General features: G+C 36.2%; 1 protein-coding gene across 2 annotated transcripts in view; it reads right to left on the bottom strand.

Annotated features, from left to right (window-relative positions):
- The window catches only part of ADK (adenosine kinase), a 497,861-nt gene that overhangs the window by 461,042 nt on the left and 12,916 nt on the right, over nucleotides 1–23,903 (bottom strand). The window contains exons 1-2 of one of the 2 annotated variants that reach the window (XM_045568945.1): nucleotides 15,078–15,373; nucleotides 5,865–5,939 (exon numbers count right to left, since the gene is read on the bottom strand). In XM_045568945.1, coding sequence (XP_045424901.1) covers nucleotides 5,865–5,939; nucleotides 15,078–15,091 — 89 coding nt within the window. In that variant the 5' untranslated portion in view covers nucleotides 15,092–15,373. Of the gene's footprint in view, nucleotides 1–5,864; nucleotides 5,940–15,077; nucleotides 15,374–23,903 lie in introns of those variants that run through there. The other variant, XM_045568944.1, reaches the window with a different exon arrangement.

Raw genomic sequence — 23,903 nt, forward strand, 5'->3', positions numbered from 1 at the left:
ACCTGTAGCGCCTTTCTCTGGCCAGTTCTAAGAATAAAGCAACCAGGCTTATACCTCCCGAAAGGAGATTAGAAGGCTGCTCTATGAAGAAACTGAATAGACTCAGAGAAAAGGCTTCCAGGTACTAATATTAGAGGTTGTTTCCCTCCCCCATCCCACAAAAAAGGTAGGCTTTCAGCATTATCAAGCCACAATAAAGTCCCATCAGTCAACAACCCAAGCATGCATACCAACCTTCCAATGAGTTTTTGAGTGTGTATGTGTGTTTAAACATTTGTGCTTTATTTATTAGTGCTTTTTGGCTGTATAACAAAACTTAGCAGCTTAAAAAAACAGTCATCTCACACCCTTTCTGAGGGTCAGGAATCCAGGAGTAGCTTAGTTTAGTGACTCTGGCTCAAAGTCTTTCACAAAGTAACAGTCAAGCTGTCAAGCAGAGCTGTAGTCATCTCAGGGCTCAACACGAGATGGAGCATCTACGTCTAGGCTCACTTACATGGCTGCTAGTCAGTTTCTGGCTGACTGTAGGCCAGAGGCCTCTGTGTCCTTACATAGTGGAAGAAAGGGAAGGGCAAAGGAGCTCTCCCTTTAACCCAGAGCCCTTTCATAAGGATGCTAATCTCATTCGTGAGGGCAGAGCCACACCTCTTAATACTATTACATTGGGTGGGGGTAAGTTTTAACATGAATTTTGGAGGGGACACAATCATTCAAATCATAGCTGTACAGAACTTAGCAAACTATTCTGGATAATTTATTCATACCGTTCAAATGTAAAATACTGAAACATAAGCTAAACATAGTCTACTGAAATCATACAAAACATTTTCAAAAGTATTTTGGAAGAAATGGTCAGGAATATAATATAGGCAAGTCTCTACCTTTTACAGTCCAAAAACTTGCTTTTTATCTTCAAGTATGGATTTCAAAATTGGGGTTAAAGATTAAAACTTTTTCGAAATAAAATAAAACTTCAGCTGCCCGTTTAGGATTGGCAGCTAGTAAAACAAAGAAGTTACTTGAGTTCCCAATAGTGTCACCACACAGCTGGCAGGTCATAATCATTCTGATCACATTTGTGTGAATTTTTAAAGAGATCCAAAACATAGTGTTAAGTGAAAAACAGCAAATTACCTAAGATTACACACAGTATTATCCCAAATACATAAATCTCTGGGTTATAGATGCATAAGAGATGTCTGGAGGCATGTTCACCAAAATAATAACACTGGTTATATATGTGTGAAAGTTGGTCATACAAATTGAGCCATTCTTGTCATACCCAACTAAGACAGAGGCAAGAGGCCAGAAAGGGGAAAAGCACTCAGAGCACATAATATTGGTCCAAGAATTTATTTCTCTGCAGGCCTCGCTGCTGAAACTGTTGTAACCTGAAACCAGTTTTATCTAATACCTACTGAAACCACCTGCTGTTGACTCTTAGACTAGTTTTACCCACTTTTACCTAAGGATGGAATGGTTGAATCAAAGAGTATGTAGATTCCATCTGATGTATGTTTAACTTTTTAAGAAACTGTCAAATTGGGTGCATCATTTTACATTCCCATAAGCAGAAAGTTCCAGTTCTTCCACATACTAGCCAACATTTGGTATGTTCCGTTTTCATATTTTAGCTCTTCTAATATACGTATAGTGGTATTTCATTGTGCTTTTAATTTACATTTCCCAAATGACTAAAGATGTTGCATAACTTTTCTTGTGCTTATTTGCCATCCATATATCTTTGGCAAATGTTTATATATTTTGCCCATTTTTTAATTGGGTTGTTTCTTTTCTAATTATAACAAATATAAGAAAATATATCAACAAAGTAATAAGCTCTTTATATATTCTGAATACAAAGTCTTTATTAGATATATGCTTTACAAAGATTTTCTCCGAGCCTGTGGCTTGTCCTTTTATTCTCTTAACAGTGTCTTTCCAACAGCAGATATTTTTCATTTTAATGAAGTCCAATGCATCAATTATTTTCTTTTATAGAACATGCTTCCAGTATTTACATATATAAGAAATTTTGGTTTAAACCAGTCACAAAGACTTTCTCCTATGTTATCATCTAGAAATCTTATAATTTTAGCTTTTACATTAATTTTATCAGTTAATTTTGTATATGGTACAAAATATGGATCCAAGTTCATTTTTTTGGTACATGAAGATCCAACAGTTCCAGTACCATTTGTTGAAAAGACAATCCTTTCTCCACTGAATTGCCTTGCTTCTTTGTCAAAAATCAGTTGTACATTTATGTGTGAGTCCATTTCTGGATTTTCTATTTTATGCCAATAATCTATTTTTGCATTGACACGCTGTTTTGATTATGATAGCTTTATAATTCTTGAAATCAAGGTAGCAAAGCTTTTTGTAGATTCCATTAAATACTCTACATAGATGATCATGTCTTCTGCAAATGAAAACAGTTTATTTCTTCCTTTATAATCTGGGTGGCTTTTGTTTTTGTCTGATTGCAGTGACTAGAATCTCCAGTATCACTGTAAACATTTTGAATAGAAATAATGAGAGCTGACATCCTGGAATTATTCCTGATCTTAGAGGAGAGTATTCAGTCTTTCAGATAACAATGATGCTATTAGGTTTCTCCCTAAAGTAACATTTATGAAGTTAGGCAAATTTCCTTGTATCCCTAGATTATTACAAGTTATTTATTTTCAGGACTAGATATTAGTTTTTGTCAAAAGGTTTTTCTCTGTCTGTTGAGATTATTTTTTTTTAATTTTTTACTATGTTAATACAGTGAGTTAATCTAATTACATTCGAAATGTTCAACCTTCTTTACACTCCTGATATACTACTTAATTCTGCAATAAATTGTATATATAATGCGAGTAGCATAAACGTGGGTAAGTCATTTTCAACTTGCACTATCAATTTGAATCCAAAGCTGGAAATGCTTAACTGCAGATAGATAACAATGAAAACATATCAACCTTAATATAAAAATAAAAAATATAGTTAGCAGAAATTAGGAAATAGAAAAAGGGAAGCAGTAGCTGAAGAAAGAATAGGAACAGCAGTAATTTTATCCTACATAATGAGAAGTCAAAGAATTCTATTGAAAGTTGACAAAACAAGAACTTTAAGAAACTTAAGCATATTATTTAAAAGTACAAGGTAACCAGAAGAACTAAAATTACTAACATTAACTATATACAGGAGTGTTTTCTGATTTGTATCTGATAACACAGGAGGTCTACAGAAAAACAAATTTTTTAAAGCTAAAAGAAAAAATAAATTAAAAAAAATGAAATTTGTATCTGAACGTCTTAGGAAAAGACACATTTTCCAGTTTATCCTAGGCCCCCAACCCATTTCCTATTATATTACAATAGGTCAAATTTACACATGTATAAGTTCTTGCCTGACCCTTTGACATTTGGGTTTATTCAAATATAGTTACAGGGGTAACCTCCAGGATATCAAAAAAAGCTTGTTAAAAATTGTCTTCCCCCATAATCAGTAATATTTCTATACACTAGCAATGAACAATCCAAAAATGAAAGAAAACAATTTCATTTACAATAGCATCAAAAATAATGAAATACCTAAGATTAAATTTAACCCAAGAAGTGCAAGACTTATATACTAAAAATCTAACAAACATTGTTGGAAGGATTTTTAAAAGACCTAAATAAATGGAAAGATGCTCTGTGTTAGTGACTTGGAAGACTTAATATTATTAAAATGGCAATACTTCCAAAGTTGATCTATAAATTCAATGTAATTCAAATCAAAATTCCAACTGCATTTTTTACAGAAATGGACAAGCTGATCCAAAAATTCATATGGAATTGCAAGGGATCTTGAATATAAAAAACAATCTTGAAAAACAACAAATTGGAGAATTCACAATTCCTGACTTCAATATTTATTACAAAGCTACATTAATCAAAACAGGGTGGTATTCGCATAAGAGTAGACACAGATCAATGGAATAGAGAATCCAGAAATTTACCCATACATCTATGGTCAATTGATATTTGTCAAGGGTGCCAAGACCGTTCAATGGGGAAAACAACAGCCTCTTCAACAAATGGTGCTTGGGACAACTGGATTTTCACGTGCAAAAAAAATGATGATGAACCCTAAATTCATACCCTATACAAAAAATTAGCTAAAAACAGGTCAAATATCCAAATTTAAGACCTAAAACTATAAAACTCTGAGAAGAAAACAGAGGAATAAATCTTCTTGACCTTGAATTTAACAACAGATTCTTAGATATGACAGCAAAAGCCTAAGCAACAAAAGAAAAATAAATTGGACGTCATAAAATTTAAAACTTCTGTGCATCAAAGGACAAAAAATTAAAGACAACCCACAGAATGAAAGAAAATGTTTGCAGATCATACACTAGCCAGAATATAAAAAGAACTTTTGCAACTTAACAAAAGACAATCCAATTAACAAATGGGCAAAGAACTTAAATAGACATTTTCCCAAAGATATACAAATGGCCAATAAGCAAATGGAAAGATACTAACATTCATCAGTCATTAGAAAAATGCAAATAAAAACCACAAAGAGATATCACTTCACACCTACTCATGTGGCTATAATTTAAAAAATGGAAAAGAACAAGTTTTGGTAAGGATATGGAGAAACTGGAGTCCTTATATTAATACATTGCTGGTAGGAATGCAAAATAGTACAGCTGCTGTAGAAAATAGTTTGGTGGTTTCTCAAAAAGTTAATCACAGAATTACCATATGACCAAGCAGTTCCACTCCTGTGTGTACACAGAAGAGAAATGAAAACATATTTCCATACAACAGCTTGTGCACAAATGTTCATAAAGCAGCATTGTTCATAATAGACAAAAATAAAAACAACCCAAGTGTCCATCAACCAATGAATGGATGAATACAATGTGGCATATTCATACAATGGAATATTATTCCACCATAAAAAGGAATGAAGCACTGATAAATGCTACAACATGAATGCATCTTGAAAGCACTATGCTAAATGAAATAAACTAATACAGACACAAAAGGTTACACATTATTGTATGATTCCATTTAGATAAAATGCCCAGAATAGGCAAATCCATAGAAAAAGAAAGTATATTGGTGGTTCCCAGGTAATTGGGCCAGAGAAGGGAATAGTGAATGACTGCTTAATGATTATGGGGCTTCATTTTGGGATGACAAAAACATCCAGAATCAGACAGTGGTGGTGGTTGCATGACATTGGGAATGTACTGGTTGTCACTGAATTGTATGATGAATTTCATGTCATGTGAATTTTACCTCAATTTTTTCAAAAAGTGGTTTTTCCTGGGCACAGAATTTGGAGTGTGAGAGGGGAGGGAGATCTTGATTTCTCTTCATTAATCCCCTTTTCCTACTAAACTTTTCCATGTCCCCTTATCTGAGGACACAAAATAACTCCTTGGCTAAGCTAAAAACACTGAAAGTGATTATTAAGAGAGAAATAGTAGAGATTCATGGCCTTTGAATTATATCCTGTGTATTCTCATCTTCTCTAATCATCTTTCTTTCTTCCCTCATTTATGCTATGTGATTTAGTTCACTGATAGTAATTTAAAAATTGGGGAATTAAATCCTTAGGTAAATCAAATATACTTCTTCCTTTCAAATAATAAACAATAAATTTTAAGTGAAAATAGCAATCAGAATGAACAAATGTATGTAAGTTTTTCCAGGGAAAATTGTGGTTAATTACTCAATAATGATAGTGCATTTGCTACAGATTCGAATTTCCTGAGTTTTCCTCCAACTGAAGGTATTTGACAGTAAATTCACTTCTAAATTTTTCTTCAGATATAAGTTTCACATAGTACATACGAAGAGTTTCATACTTACTTATCAAGGAAATCTTTGTCCACTACAGCAGAGATGTCAAGCAGAGGATTTCCCATTCCAAAGAGGATATTTTCACTAAAAAAATACAAACAGAATACAAGTGCAAGTTAGAAATACTTCTGAAAGTTGATATGTAAAATACACACAATACATCTTCATTTCATCCTGAAAATAAATGTAGCAAAGGCTTATTAAACCTTGGATTTGCTTATCACATGTAGAACATTTTAGAAATAGCAAAGCCATTTAGGAAAAAAAAATGACTTCTGAATTGGATAAAATAAAATATAACAAAAGAAGAAACCAAACCACATGATTTTATTCATAATATTCAACAGCTAATGACTGAAGCTCATTATTAATAATTTCAAAGTTCTTTTTTTAAAAAAGGCCTATTACAACAAAGTCCTATACTCCATAAACATTATGGACAATTAACTCTCTCTAGCTAGTAGGATATCCAACTGCCGAGAGCTATTGGAAGCCAGGAGTGGTGGTGCACACCTACAGTCCTAGCTACTCAGGAGGCTGAGAGGCAGGAGGATCACCTCTGACTCAGGAGTTCAAGGCTGCAGTGAACTATGATTGCACCACTGTACTCCAGCCTGGGCAACAGAGTGAGACCCTGTCTCTAAAAAATGAATGAATGAATGAATGAAAGTTATTAGGGAGAATGTGGCAAGTCCTGGAGGAGCCCAAGCATAAGCCCTATCCTTGACAAACTATAAATGACAGTACAGCACTTCACAATGGGTATCAGAGATGATAATTATCCATCATGTTTACTGAGTGATTTTGTGATTCTAGGTTCTGATCTGTGAACACACTGCTGCTTCTCTCAGGCTCTTATAAGTCACAGTTGATTCTATAGTAAAGTTAGATTTTTAAAAGTTCTTACATGGAAAATGAAGTGATATAACACTAATTCAAAATAGGTTTTGATAAGTTAAGAATGAATATTGCACTTCCTAGAATAATCACTAAATGTCAATATATAGAAGTATAGCTAAAAATCCATTAGAAGATATATTAATAAAATGAAATACTAAAATATGCTCAATTTTTTAAAAAGGTAAAAAAGAAAAAGCAAAGGATAGGACAAACAGTAAACAAAAAGATGGCATACTTAAACCTAACCATATTAGTAATTACATTAAATGTAAATAGATTAACCACTCCAAATAAAACATAGACAGCTACACTGTATGGGAAAAAAAAAGACCCAAATTACATGTAGAGATACCCTTTAAATATAAGGACATGGGGAGTTTAAAAATAAAAGGCTGGAAGAAAGATATATAATAAAAACATTAATCATAAGAAAGTTGCAGTGGCTCTATTAGTATCAGACAAGATAGACTTTAAAACATAGAGTATCACCAGATATAAAGGGATTTCATAAAAATAGGTCAAATCAACAAGATAACAACATGAAGTGTATATGCACCAAATAAAAAGGTTTCAAAATACTTGGGAAAAAAACTTGAGAGAAACAAAAGAAATAGACAAACGTACAATCTTAGTTGATTTTAACACTCCTCTTTTATCAGTAATTGGTAAAACAGGCAGACACAAAAATAACTAAGGAATCACCATCCTAAAGAAATAAAAACTTAGCTTCACACAGAAACCTGGACAAAAATGTTCATAACAGATTTATTTATAAGAGGAAAAAACTAGAAACAACCCAAATGCCCTTCATCAGGTGAATAAATAAACTGTGGTATACCCATAATATGGACTACCACTCAGCAATAAAAAGGAATGAACTATGAAACATACAGCAACTGGGATGGATCTCACAGGCATTGTGCTGAGTGAAAAAAAGCCCTATCTATGGGTTACATACTATATGATTCCATTTACATAACACTCTCAAAGTCACAAAATTACAGTGATAGAGAATAGATCAGTAGTTACCAGAGGTTAAGGCTCAGGGAGGGGGCATGGTTATAAAGACATAACATGGGCCGGGCACAGTGGCTCAGGCCTGTAATCCTAGCACTCTGGGAGGCCGAGGCGGGTGGATCGTTTGAGGTCAGGAGTTTGAGACCAGCCTGAGCAAGAGCGAGGCCCCCGTCTCTACTAAAAATAGAAAGAAATTATCTGGACAACTAAAAATATATAGAAAAAATTAGCTAGGCATGGTGGCGCATGCCTGTAATCCCAGCTACTCGGGAGGCTGAGGCAGAAGGATTGCTTGAGCCCAGGAGTTTGAGGTTGCTGTGAGCTAGGCTGAGGCCACGACACTCTATCCTGGGCAACAAAGTGAGACTCTGTCTCAAAAAAAAAAAAAAAAGACATAACATGAAAGAGTTTCTTTGTGGTTACAAAACAGTTTGATACCCTGATTGTCCCAACAGTTACACAAATCTGGACATGGTAAAATTTTATAAAACTATACACCACTTCTTCCTCAATAAAAAGTGTATTAAAAAAACTGGTGAAATTCTAATAAGGTCTATAGATACTTAATGGTATCCTACCAACATCACTTTCCTAGTTTTGGTAAGATTTTTTAAGATATATCACTAGAGGAAATTTAGTGAATAGTACACAGCAACTCTGTACTATTTTTGCAACTTCTTGTGAGTCGTAAACTATTTCAAAAGAAAAGAGGGTAAAGGATATAAAAATAGATATAAAAATGTTTAAGAAACAATTAGGGTAACAACACTGGTAATGGTGGAGTAAGGACCTCCAAAAATCCTCTCTTCCATAAAAGCAACAAGAACACTGGCAAAAAATGTCAAAATCAACTTTTTCAGAACTCTGAATATTAACCAAAGACTTGCAACAATCAAAGTAGGATTTATTCAAAAAAGATGGCTGAATCTCAGTAAGAACAGCAAACTTTGTGGCATTTTACCTTGCCCTATTCCCATTCCCCTCTCCCCAGCTCCATGGTAGCCTTGAAAAGCAACAGCCCTCAAATACAGTGTAATCCAGGAGGCTTGCAGCCACTGGAGGGGTCAGAACCGGGTTGGAGCTCTTTAGAAGACCCATCTTCAGAGAACTGCTATTATTTGAGCTGACTGGCAGTTCCCTGAAAAACCCCACTCCCAGGGCTTCCTGTTATTTGACCTCATTCAGAGCTTGCCCAGTGCTGGCAGCCTTTTCCCTAAGGGTATTTATTTGTCAAAAACAATCAGCTGCAATTGGTTAACATTCCAGCTACCTAATGCAGCTGGGGCAAAAAACAAGCTAACCAAAAAATACAAAAAGAAAAGTAGAAGAATGAGATGTCCATAGAGGGTTTTGAAAACTGAAATTGCTGAAACTCTAGAAGGCCATATGCATGTGCCCAAAGCTGTGAGCATGCTTGGAAAAACCTGAGAAGGCCCTAAGCAATCACCTCTGACTGAGCGTGAAGCTTTGCACAAGCAGGAAGTGAAGGCTATGGCAGAGCTATAAAGCCTGGTTGACTGGTGAAGGTGTGTCCCTGCAAGCACACAGAGCCTCTCAGCAAAGACTGGGAAACGAGTATTGACAAGAATATGGAGAAATTGGAATCTTCATACTTTGCTGTTGGGAATGTAAAATGATTCAGCCACATTGGAAAACAGTTTGGCAGTTCCTCAAAAAGCTAAACATAAAATTACAATATGACCCAGCAATTCATTCCTAGGAGAAATGAAAACCTATGACAACACAAAAACTTGTACATAAATGTTTATAACACCATTATTCACAATAGCCAAAAGTGAAAATAATCCAAATATCAATTGATAAACAGATAAACAAAATGTGGTATAGCTACGCAATGAAACATTATTTAGCCATAGAAGTAAAGAAATACCAATACATGCTACAACATGGATGAACTCTGCAAACATTATACTCAGTGAAAAAAGTCAGCCACAGAGGGCCAAGAATATGATTCCACTTATGAAATGTCCAGAATAGGCAAATTCATAGAGACAAAGTACAGTAGTGGTTGCCAGGGGTTGGGATTTGGGAGAGATGGAGAGTAACTGCTGACAGGTATAAGGTTTCATTTTAGGGTGATGAAAAAAATGTCCTGGAATTAGACAGTGGTGATGGTTGTACAACTTTGTGAACATACCAAAAAATACTGAGATATACAGTTTAACACCGTGGACTTTATAGCATGTGATTATATCTCAATATAAGTAACAAACTATTTGACCTATTGATAAACTATGGAACACTAAACTCAACTGCAGTGTATATTGTATTTAATGAAAGATGTACAAAGTAACCACATTGAAAACCTCAAAATACGCGTGTCCCTTGGCTACATATGGCCAATTCTTCCATTCTAAATCCTATCATTCTAGCTCCTACCCCTTCTTGCATATTCAAGAATATTGATCTCTTCCCTCTGTCACGCATCAATTTTTTTTGCTTTCTAATGGATCATTTTTTTTCAGCATACAAATATGTTAAAAATGTCAACCCCTCCCCCAGAAAACCTCAACACAGCATGTATTTCCCACTACCATTATTTCCCTGCTCCCCTTTACAGCAAAACACTTCTAAAAAGTTGTCAATGTGTTAAAAGGCAAGTTCCTCTAATCTAAATAAAATTATTCATTTTAAATTCAATTTTCAGGAACACATGTGTGACATAATGACTAACACAGTAATTTCCAGCTTTTTTTATAATGCATTTTTTATGTTATCTCTTTAAAATCCTCAAAATAACTATGTAGCGTATTGCTATTATCTGTTTAACAGATGAGGAAACAAGAGATTCAGCAAGGTTATATAACCTGCCAAAGGACAGACAACAAATAAATGATTCCTAACTTCAAATCATGAGCTTTCTTGCTCAATATACCACATTTAGACACTCAGAACTTTTTCTTAATAAAAATGTCAAATTAAAAATATATAAATCTAGCCAAAACAGACTAATATTTCATTATCTTATGGTCCTATTTCGAGTAACATTGCAACAACTAAAACCTACTACAACGAAATGATTGTAAGTAGGTGACCAGATAATTTATTATCCAAACGGGACACTTTTGAGAGTAAATGAGATGTTATTAATCATTATGTCAGAATAACAGGCAAGATCCAGGATTGTCCAGGGCAAACTGGGACATAAGGTCATCCTATTCATAAGCTTTGCTATTTAAAAAAATTAAAATCTGCACACGTGTTTTATTACAGTATTTTTTAAATAATGTAAAGCAAAGGAGGTATGAAAAGGTAAAGAGACATGACTGTTAACCGATATTGCAGGAAAGGGTTAACATTCTAACAGTCTAGACAATCATTTTGTTTCAGGTTTATCTTTGACAGTTCTGCTTAATGTAGCAATACTGTGGCTGGAAAGATTTGGACTTAGAAAACCTTGTATGCTTTTTTCAAACAAAGATGACCTATTTATAAATATGAGCATTAACAGCTGACAACATTGTACATAAGAGAAAGATTCCTGTTTTAGTTCTTCAAAATATTTCATAAATGATACAATTTCATTTTATTTTAAAAGCTCATTTGCCTAAGAAATGCCATAGCATACAAAAGTTTGTGCAGCAATCTGAATTTACAATTCTTACTTAAAAACACAGATCAAAATGAGTTTGAAAAACTCTTTTTAAAGGTTCTAAAGGAAACAACTCAACAAACACAGTTTCAATCTTAGGCAGATTTTAGTCTCCATTTGAATGTTCTCTGAGTGGCTTGGCAGAGTCTGTCCGGCGTACCTCAAAGTCTAGAGTGTCAGGAAAAAAACACTCCAGACCCTACCCACAGCCCACACAAATTTTCCAATGTAGGCCTAACCCACAGAAGTGGGTTCAGAATCATCATGTAGGGCACAGTCATGTCCAGAGTCCCAGAATAGTCTTAAATCAAATTTGACCTGTCTGGGAAGGCCAAAGAAGAGGGCTCCTTAGCTCTATAGCAAACACTCTCCCTTTCTCCCCAGCTCCTTTCCCCAGTCTCCCTGGCACAAAGACAAGCTGTAAGCAATGCCCAAAACCAGACTAGACATTGATTGTTAGGAAAACAAGGCAATATTCAGAGGGGAATTTTGAAATAGCGTTGCTCAGTGAAAAATGCCTAAAGTAGGAGTCAGAAGATCTAAATTCTATCTTAGGCTCTACCACTGTCTAAGTAGGACATACTTCACTTTGGACACAAGGGCCAGTATAGAAAAAGAAAAAAAGTAAAATGCTCACTAAGATCCTCTTCCAGTCCTGATATTCTACATTTTCTTGTGTCTCCTGAATTAAACTCAGGCTTCAACTTTCTCATTGGGCCAATTAAAAATGACAAAAGCATCAGTTTATCAAATATGTTCTATCATTTACCAAATGAAGACCACCTGGAATCCGATATACATAACAAAAGATAAAAGTTGTTCTCTAAGGATAATTGGTTTAGGAGGCTGTAAATTTAGACTCTTCATCAGTAATGATGTATTAATAGCAGAGTAGAATACAAATGATGAAAGTCCGACTATCTTCAGTAAAATTCAAAGATCTTAAATTTTTTAAAAAAACCAGTTTTGTTTAAAATCACCATTTAGGAATTCTTAATAGTAGAATGCTACACTAGAAAGGGCACTGAACGAGGAATCTAGAGATCTGGGTTCTAGTTCAAGATATGCAACTATTTAATGTGAACTTTAACAAGTTGTAGTATCTCTGGGCTTCAGTTTCTTCAATTGTAAAATGAGAGAATTAGATAGGTAAGTTTGTTTCCTGTCTAAAATTTTAAGATTTAAACATTTTCAGATAACATTCTCTAGAGGGCTCAGAGAGCTTTTAATAAGAGGATATTCCATTTACAAAATTTTAATTTATTAATAAAAGCACTTTTATACTTATTCAACAACGCTATAGGAAACATTAGTATCACCACTACTGAATTATTAAACAAATGTCCAGAGCAGAAAAGAGAAATAGAAGATCAGTAACTCATCAAAAGACCTCAAACAGAACCCAGGTATGCCGACCACTGGTCCTCATTGATTTTCAATCCTATATTCTTTCTTAGTCATTGTAGAGTCACATATTAATAAACATAGCAACAATTATTTTAAGTGTTGCATAAAAACAAGAACATTGGATATGCAGTCAGATTTGGATACCTTGTATCCAGTAAAGAGGGTCCATAATACCTATCTTTTGGGCTACTGTTAGACTGAGCACAACATGGGAACATACCTAACATGAGGATTGTGAAAACTAGACATGACAATAACTACATTAAATGCAGTACTCACTAGGAACTAGCTGTTATGTGTAGGATTACCAACTCATTCAAAACTGTCACCATATACAGTCTAGAGTCACCCTACCTTCGGTGGTCTCTCTGCCTACTTTTGAACCGAACTTATCAAGTTCTTTGCAGGACCAGAAGAAAGCAAAAGAGTTATGACAGTTGGCTCTCATAATGCTCTACAATTTTACAAAAAAGCAGCAGCTTTTTCAGGAAATTTTAGCATAATGTTTCTATAAAGGCACCAGGCAGAGCAATAAATCTGGAGATCAGGATTCAATTCCTAACTTTGCCACTAACTGATTTTGCACAAGGAACTCAACTTTTCTTTGTCTTAGTTTCCTTGGGTATAAATGTAGTAGCTGGTTTAGATTACATCTAAAAGAGCTTTGGCGAGCCATGTCACTATAGTTCAAGACCATGTAAAAGGCAGACTAACATCTGAAGAAACAAGCATAAGTAAATTTTACTATCACTTAACTGTTCTTTCAAAATATTAAATATGTAAAATAAGGCTGATGTCAACCTTCACATCGGTCTCTTAAAAACAACCACCGTTCACCTCCTATATTAGAAGACACATTCTGCTGTCACTTGCTAAACAGCAGCAGCATTAGATTTGGCTGCTTCTCCAATGAAGAATAACCAGGAAGATCATGGTCAATTAAAATTGAATTCAAATAAGAACTGATTCTTAACATAGAACGTATTTGACTCACAGCATTCTGTAGTGATGGGAATGGAAGTGGGAGTGGGGAGAAGAGGAATTAACTCTTGGTATAACAGCATAACCCTAATTCATCCTAAAATACTGTTAAAATACTTTAAAAACTCGATTTATATGCCCCAATATAATTTACTGTGAAACCTTTCCATGTGGGTCTTCATGTTTCAGCACCTGTATTTCTTCTTCTGCATAATGACATGAGAACTCATTGTCTATGTTAACATAGAATTATGCAATTTAAGAGAGGGACTGTGTCCATGTTCAGCACAGTTATATCTTACCTAATCTTACTTGAGGGTTAGGTTCTAAAGCTATCTCTTAAATACGGCGTAGTCAAAATTACCATTGAGAAGCCTTAAATCACCAGGATTTAGGGCCCCGGAAAGCTCACAGACCAAAAATTAACTTATTTTATTTCTCTTCAACATTTGTGCTAGGGCCTCCCTTTCTCTGGGACAATTTAAAGGCCAAGGTCTGCTTTAAAAGAGGCAAGTCAGAACACTGGGCAAATAAGGCAATTTATCTCTTTTTATAAATAGTTCAATTAGCATAAGTTAAACATTCAGTTGAAGCTACTGGAAGGAAGTGGACAAGCCCATTATCCTGTCGCTATTAACCAAAAAAAAAAAAAAAAAGAACCTTTAAAACTCTGAAAAGAGCAATTGGGGGAAAGTCTCCAGTTTTACTGTTTTCCTTACATGCCTACTATCTCACAACTCATTTCACCTGTGATTCTCAGATAAATGGAGGTAAACAAGATGGTACCTTCGGGAACCAGGGTACTAATTCCTGCCATAAGCAAACATTTCAGGGACACACAATTTCACAACTTGGGGGCAATACACCTGCATCACAGAAGGGCCAACTTCGCAGGTCTGTTTGTGGCCAACAGTGAAGTTCTGTCAGAAGACATGACACGCAGGCATGGACACACACTGCACACGTCACGTCCCCTCGGGCCGTGGGTCACCGCCGGGGGCGGGGGGTAGCTACATTTTTCATGAGAAATCCACTACACACACAAGAAAGCTTCAAACCTTGGAATCTGGGCGAGGGTCAACCTCAACGAAGCAGCAACTAATAGGGCCATGTGCCGCAGACCCAAAAACTTCTGAGGAAAGCAGAAATGCCCAAATGAAAAGTGCCGAGAGAACCTCCAACACGAGGGGGATTGGTGGCAAAGGGAGGCTCCAGACCACCCAGGAGAAGGGGCGACAGCTCGCAGGCGGTCGGGAGGCTAACGCCCAGCCGGGCAGCAGAGTAAGCCGCCGCCCTCTCATTACCTGACAGACGTCATAGCTTCACCTTCCTGCCCCAAGCCACAGCGCCCGCGTCCGATGCTCTGTGTCCGCCCGGGCAACTGCAGGTAGCACGGCAACTGCTCCTCTGCTCAGGCACTCCGCAACTGGGAGCGCGTCCTCACACACCCCGCGCGCGGGCGGCCCCGAGCGAGCCGGCTCTGCGCGCTGATTGGCCGCGGCCAGAGGGAGGGCGGGCGCTCCGCCCCGGGCGGACGGCAGGAGCTCACCCGCTGGCGCCGCGGGCCAAGGCAGGTAGCCCGCGCGTCTCGTGCAGGCTCTCGGGCTCGCGGGCTGGCTAGCAGGCGCGGGGGCCATCTTGAGTCCTGGTAACAGTGCGCCCCCCGCCCCCCCGCTCCCCCTCCCGGTTTACAGGGAATGAGGTTGGGTGCCCGCCTCAAAAATGGCCGCGCCGCTGGCAACTGGTTTGGCAGTCACATGGCCACGGTCTACCTCTGCAAGGTCTCTTTAACAGCACTTGGGACGCTGTCAGTGCAAATCTTCGGGGATGGGGTTTAACAGCTTGCAAAATCCATTTGCAGAAGGTTAAAAAAAAAAAAGCAACAGCCTGGGAAGCCTCAGCCGGGGAAAATCGAACGCGTGGCAACAGCACCATGACGTGCTAAATTCCAATTCGCAGCCTTTGAGAGTCAGTTGCTGGGTCTGATGTTCCCAAACGTTCTTGAACTTCAGAAAACACTTAAAGCAGCTTACTTATTATAGAACTGTCCGGGGTTCACTCTAAACTTTATGAATCAGAAACTAGAAAAGTGAGGCCCGGACATTGGTATTTTTAGTATGTACCTGATGACACAGGTACACAGAAAATTTTACAACTGTTGGGCCAAACTAGCCCCACTCAGACTATCCTATCTGCCACACTTATTTATCAGATTACCTCACTTTCCTGAAAAGTATGCAGGCTCTAAAACAAACATCTAAGGCCATAGGAAAAATATTGGAAGGTATTCTAACTCCTGGTTCTAACTTTACAATTTTGTTCGGTTAAAGGGCTAAGAAATGGACTGTGAACCACTAGTGAAGACGGCTAAATTAATTCCAACGGACGGGCGGCGGGGGAGGGGGGGGGTCAGTAAATACTTTATGACCCAAATAGCTTTTCTTTATTCCTCCTGTATTCTACTTATATTATTAGACTACAACATCCTGTGGCATTCATTTACTGACCATATAGGATGTTTATCAATTTTATAGGTCCGAAATCAGTTTCATCATAAACACAAGGAAACACCATGTGATACTGAAATAAATGTAGCTGATGGGGCTGAAGAACTGAATTTTCATTTAATTTCAATTCATTTAAATTTTAAAACCAAATCGATAAAAAATACTGTCCCATTAAACACAATTTTATTGTTTTGGTTGGACTACATTTCACTTTTTAACCACTGAAAATTTAACATTCAAATTAAGACATAAAGTGTAAAATACATACTGGATTTTTCAAGACTTAGTACAAAAAATGAAATATCTTCTCATAATTTTTATATTAATTACATGTTGAAATGATATGTTGGATATATTGGGTTAGATAAATTATTCAGATTAATTTAAACTGTTTCTTTTTACTTTTTTAATGTGGCTACTAGACAATTTAAAATTATGTGTCTTGCATTATATTTCTACTGGATAGTGCTGTTCTACAATCTAAGTTAGTCTTACTTCTTTTCTTGCCTATCACTGCCCCTGTGACAGAATAATTATGTTCACAAAATGAAATCAGCAAAAGATTTATACGATCTGAAGAAAAACCAGAATATCACAAAATGAAATTAGTAAGGAAGCCAGTTTATACAAATCTGTGTTTCCTTGTCAATCACATAAAACATCAAATATTCCAGAGGATTTTAAGTTTCCTTAGAAAATGCTATATTTAGCATTGTTCTCTTTAATTTGGGAAATGCCTATCCAGAATGACACCATGGATTATAAATCTGATACATTCAAGCCATGAGTAAAAGTTGAAAACAAGGAGCCATACTTGGCAATCTGAGACTTTGACCAAATGTCCACAAGCAGAATTAGTCATTTGTTCCTCTGGATTAAACAGGACCCAAAACCAAGAAGCAGCTGGATAGCAATCTGAAGTGGTGGAGACACTGACCCTCTTCCTCTTGTGGAAAATGTTAATAGTTAATTCACATAGACTAAAATCACCCAGGAAGAATCCTTAGGATTTCAAAACCTCAATGTAACTTTTAATATGGACCATAGTATACTGTAAACCGGTGCTTCTCAAACTGTAATATGCATACAAGTCACATGGGGGATCTTGTTAAAATGCAGGTTTTGACTCAGTAGGTCTCAGTGGCCAAGATTTTGCATTTCTTTATATTTCCAGGTCTCACCAATTGCTTCTGGTCTGTGGGCCAGACTAAGTAGCAAGGTTGTAAAGGTAGCAAGACAGATCTGGTTGGGAACTCCTGCTTGACTTCCTATAACCTATGTGACCTGGAGCTGGTTCTTAATCTGTTTATCCCTCAGTTTACCCATTACATGCTTTTCAGGGTATTGTGAAGGTTAAAATTTAATAACCTGTAGTAAAGTGTCTAATGGAATCCTTGGCACATAGTGTAATTATTACTTTGTTATTATCAAACCAGTTAAAATTAAATGTCTGGGAAGCATGATCCGAAAGCTAACATGAACTTGGCTCCCTGAAAAATCAAATGTGCTTTTGCTCATTCTCAACATACTTTGGGAACTCTTACTTTTGATTTTTAATATTATTAATATTAATATTAATTATATTAATATTTAATATTAAAATTTTCAAAATTTTTTTAACAATCTAATTGTGATACCAAAACAATTAGACTTAAAACTTTAGTTGTTTTTTTTTAACAAATATACTAAATTGTGTGTCAATAAGGGAAGATATGGGTCTGCAATATTCAAATTTTTGATAAAATTAAAGCCATACACAAAGATATTTTTCAAAAAAAACCCTCATTTTTGTTAAGTAACACTTTGCATCTAACTTAAAACTTTAAATGTTTTTAACTCACAGTCAACAAAACTTTCAAAAAGTTTATTCCTTCAAAATGTATTTAGGTATCAGTCATTTCAGCAGATGTAAACACAAAAATATTATTTTGAAAAACAGGACTCACATGTGATTGTTCTTTCAGAGTCAATCAGGTAGCGACAAAAGTAAAGGTATGTTTTCCTAGTTAAAGGCAGAAGTTCTTTTTATTCACAGCAATGTCCCTTCCTCAGCCTCTCCTGTTTTTTCTAATCTTTCCCTATCCCCCCATCCATCCAGTCTTTCTTAATACACACACACACACACACACACACACACACACACGCACGCACGCACACACGCACACACAGAGTTGGCTACTGAGTACTACTTTTGATCAATTTTCTAAGCAATTTATTTCAACCCTATTGTTTTCCTAAAGGCCTAGCTTATCCCACTTTAGGGGAAAACAGTCAATGGAAATCTTTAACCTTCAGTAACCTTCTTACAATTTAAAATAGTTGAATGAAGATAAATGGAGGGTCAGAATAGTTTGTTCTTGGGAAGACTGATAAGTAAATATTCTATCTATTTTATCTAATCTTGTGGTTAGTCTGCCCCTATAAAAGCAAAGAAATACCTAACCCCAAATAGCTAGCTAGTATAACAAAGATGTGGACCTACCTACTAATCTTTTCAACAAGTGCTTCAGGCCCCAAAATAATATCAAGGTTTGCTTAAATACAACCAGTTTGTTGTTAAGGATGCAGTAAAACAAGCACTATCATACATTATTCGTGGGAGTATAAATTAGTACATTTCTAGAAAGCTTTTTGGCAATAAGTGTCAGTAATTTCATTTTTCAGGCAACTAATGTAAAAAAAAGAAAGAGACCAATATGAACAAAAATGTGTATGCCTAGTTATTCATTTCAGCGTTATTAACAATAACAAAAATTTAATATATCCTAAATAACCAGAAATAGGGTAATATTTAAATAAATTACAGAAGAATGTTATGAAACCATTGTGTTTCCATAGACTTTTTAGGAACATAGGAAAATGGGGCAGGCCAGGTGGCTTATGCCTGTAATCCCAGAACTTTGGGAGGCCAAGGTGGGAGGATCACTTGAGGCCAGGAGTTCGACACCCACCTGGGCAAACAGAGCAAGAGAACCTGTCTCTACAAAAAAATAAATAAATAAATAGTTATCCAGGTGTGGTGGCATGCACCTCTAGTCCCAGCTACTCAGGAGGTTGGGGTGGAAGGATTACTTAAATCCAGGAGTTAGAGGTTGCAGTGAGCTATGAGTGTGCCACTGCACTCCAAAAAGAACATAGGAAAATGCTCATGATGCAACGTTAAATGAAAATAAGCAAAACAAATGGAATGTGGAGTATGATCTTGACTGTGTTAAAAAAAAATACATGCCATGTATGCATAGAAAAAATGATTTGAAAGAAACACACCTAAATGTTGTTTCTCAAGTAGTATTATGTGTAATTTTTACTTCATTTATTAATATATGGATCTAGCTTATAAATTTTCTACTACATATCAATTTATAGTCATAAATTTGTATAATTATTACTAAATTTTAACTCTTTGTTTTGTTTCGGTTTTGTTTTATCAGAGACAGGGTCTCGCTGTCACCCAATCTGGAGGGCAATGGCACTACCATAGCTCACCATAACCCCGAACTCCTGGGCTCTAGTGATCCTCCTGACTCGGCCTCCTGAGTAGCTGGGACTACAGGCGCACCACAACGCCCAGCTAATTTTTCTATTTTTTTGTAGAAACAGGGTCTTGCTATGTTGCTGGGGCTGGTCTCCAACCCCTGGGTTCAAGCATTCCTCCTGCCTTGGCCTCCCAAAGCACTGGGGTTATATTAATATGTTTTTTTAAATGGTTTAGAAATGCAAAACTTATTCCTGCCATTTTTTTTAAATGACAACCATCAAAACTACTCATTTTCAGAGGAATTGGGTTTATTTTATAAATGTCTCATCTTTCCATGTGTAAAGATTCTTTCAGACAAGAATAACAAAAATAAAATGTCTCTATGATTTTCTTGGTTAATTTTAAATCATAACTTGACAAAAGTTAAAAGTGTAAATACCACTTTTAGAGCTTTGCAAAGCCTTTTAGAGCCCAGCTGTCATAACATGAATGTTTCCCTGCATGTTACTTAAAAAAAATCCCCTCATTTAATATGAATTAAAATATTGATAAAATAATTTTAAAGCAATCTACATCATACACCAAAAAGAGAAACTTCTTAAAACATGTCTCCCTAAAATAGTGTGCCACAGTGTAAAGTTCAGGAGCCTGGGAATGAGGCAAAGGGATTCTAACTCTGAACCTACCAGTAATTTTATTACCTTTGACAAACCATTACCTCTTTGGCCATCAGTTTCCTTATCTGAAACACAAAGAAGTTTGTTATAGGTCACATCCCAGATCCCTTTCAGTTCTTATTAGACAATGAAGGAAAAAACTCTCTATTTGTGTCTCAATACCAATTGGGTTGTTTTAAAGAATTGATCAATTTTAATGCAATTTTAGTTAGCTTTCATAGGACAAGGTTATTCAAAGACACACTGCTAAATATATAAACTCTCTCCCCCAAAAGACATTTTAAGAGGTCCATTATTTTTATTTCCTTTTAATTATCATCTGTAGATTCTTATGTCACATTTCACTTTAACATAACATATTCAAACAGAATACAATCTTTAAATGGAACCTGACAATTTATTTCTCTGCAGAATTTGAAGAATACAATAACATTTGATTGATTGAACTTTATTTAGTAAGAACTCTTAACAAGACTCCTTCCCAGGCACACCCACACAGTGCTCCTTTATTTTCAGTGAACTACAAATCTCTGAAACTCAAAGAAAACTCCAATCTGAAAGTACAGGACAAGAGTGCTTCCCAAAATTTATGCTGCAAAGAACATTATTTTTAAGCTATACAACTGAATATCATTATCATTACATAATAGAAAGGGCATTTTAATACAAAAATATAAGGACATCACAGAAATAAAAAAATAGCCCTCCCCAAAGGATTGTGGTAACTTTATGAAATATATATTCTACATAAAAGGTTTTAGTTATGTTTGTCATTTCATCATAGATCTAATCTATGACACTTCACAAACAGGCTCTTAGGATTCATTCATTTATTCATTAACTCAACAAATATTTATTGACTATCTACTACACTAGACACTAGAGAGTCAGGAAAGATCAAGAACTGTTTCTGCCCTATGGAATTTACCTTCTAAGAAGATACAGAAGAATAATGAAGTAACAAGAAAAACAGATGATCATAAGTGCTATGCAGAGAATTAAAACCAGCAGATAAACATAGAGGAGAAAGGCTCCTTTACATTGAATAGTCAAGGAAATGTTCTCTCTACCAGGGGAGAACAGGGTGACAAGGAACAGCCAAGAGTAAAAAGGGCATTCCAGATGGAACAGCCCTAAAACTAGAAGGCCAGTGTGAAAAAAGGCAAGGGAGAAAGGAAGAACGGTATGTATCACTTTAGACTTCATGAACCTAAGAAGTTTTGATTTTGTTATGAGCATGACAGGAAGCCACTGTAATTAAGTTTTAAACAGAGAAATGACATGATCTCATTTTGTTTTAAAAGATCACGCCGGCTGTCATGAGGAGAATGGACTAGAGGAGCATAAAATCAGAAAGACCAAATCAGAGGCCTATTACAATGATCCAGATGACAGATAACAGTGGTTTTAACCATGGAGATGGTGGACAAGAAGCAGACAGATCCAGGAGATACTCTGGAGGCAGACCGGCAGGACTTGCTGGTGGACTGGATATGGAGTACTAAGGAAAAGGAATCAAGAGTAAACGCTAGATTTGGGACTTGAGAAATTGGGTGAATGGTGCTGCTATTTACTGAGATAAATGGAGATGACAGGGAGAAGCTTAGAAGACTGGAATTCTGAGAAAGGTCAAGGAAGGAGACAGAGACTTGGGAAACAGATTTTTCTTTCTAGTCTTTCTTACTCCATAGTGCCTACTGTATTCTATTGATAGACTAAACACAAATATCTAGAATTTTATATGCAGCTTCATCTGGACAATACCCTCAAAGGGGAACAATTCTACCTTGGAATCTGCTAGCAGCCATAGGTACGTATATAAGTAGAATAACAGGTAAAACTTACTTACTGAGTGCTTAATATATGCCAGACACCATACTATATATCCTTCACATACTATCCCATAAAAGCAAACTTACTATCAAGCTAAGTCAATTCCCCATCATAGCCATTCAGCTTGTTCGAATCAATTTAGACTTCAGCTGGGCACAGTGGCATATGCCTGTAGTCCCAGTTACTTGGGAGGATGAGGCAGGAGGATCATATGAGCACAGGAGTTTGAGGCTGAAGTGTGCAATGATCACTCAGCCTGGGCAACAAAGCAAGACCTCATCTCAAAAAAAAAACCATTTTTATACTTCAATAAAATTACAAATTATTTCATATCAAGATCTTTCAAGACTCAGAAATTGAGACCACAAATGTTCACAAAAGGTTCCACTAGAAAAATAAATTTACTTATATAGTCCTTGGGTATATCTTTGTCTAACTCTTAGTGTTTACCATTTTCCATATAAGGGTAAAAATGTGGTATCAAACCAAATATGCAGTTTCATCTGAAAAATGTCCTAAAAGTAATCACTTCTATCTGGTTGTTTTCTAAATGATTGAGCTGATATCGAAACAGTTTTCCTTTATCCAGTGGTTTTGTTTTCTTTACTGAAGGGAGGGATTTGGGGAGGCAACATGGGAGCAGATTTCTCATTCCTTCAGGTCTCAACAAAAATAAAACAGCTTCAGATTGACTGTACATGAAGGGAGAGAATAATTAAATCCAAATGTAATCTTCAGGCATTGTGAGAAGGCAGATCCTTTTGCATGCCAAAGGGACTTTTTAGGTAGCAGTAGGCAGTAAACTTAAGATGCCATAGAAATTTTTAAATCTTAAATCATTTCTTCAAAAACATAAAACCATGTATTCCATGGAAAAATAATATACATATTTAAAGTGAACTTTTAAACTATAAATAGACACATTTCCCAATGAAGGAGGAAAAGCACCATTAAAAACAATCATCTTTCAAAGGACAGTAACAGAATTAAAAAGCTTGGCTATATTAATATAATTCGGTCATATTTTTCTAAACTATTTTACCATAATTTCAGCAGGTTTTTTTTTTTTTTTTTGAGACAGAGTCTCACTCTGTTGCTCGGGCTAGAGTGCCATGGCGTCAGCCTAGCTCACAGCAACCTCAAACTCCTGGGCTCAAGCGATCCTCCTGCCTCAGCCTCCCAAGTTGCTGGGACTACAGGCATGCGCCACCATGCCCAGCTAATTTTTTTTTCTATATATATTTTTAGTTGTCTATATAATTTCTTTCTATTTTTTAGTAGAGACAGGGTCTTGCTCTTCCTCAGGCTGGTCTCGAACTCCTGAGCTCAAACAATCCACCCGCCTCGGCCTCCCAGAGTGTTAGGATTACAGGCGTGAGCCACCGCGCCCGGCCTCGGCAGGTTTTAAATGGCCAAATCTTCTTTTTTGTTTTTGGTTTTTTTTTTTTGAGACTGGATCTCACTCTGTTGCCCAGGCTGGAGGTACAGTGGCACAATCATAGCTCACTACAGCCTCAAACTCCTGGGTTCAAGCCATCCTCCATCCTCCCGCCTCAGCCTCTCAAGTAGCTGGGACTACAGGTACATGCCACTACATTCAGCTAATTTTTTTATTTTTACTTTTGTAGACATGGT

This window comes from Lemur catta, chromosome 14 (genome assembly GCF_020740605.2).
Source record: "Lemur catta isolate mLemCat1 chromosome 14, mLemCat1.pri, whole genome shotgun sequence".
Lineage (NCBI taxonomy): Eukaryota > Metazoa > Chordata > Mammalia > Primates > Lemuridae > Lemur > Lemur catta.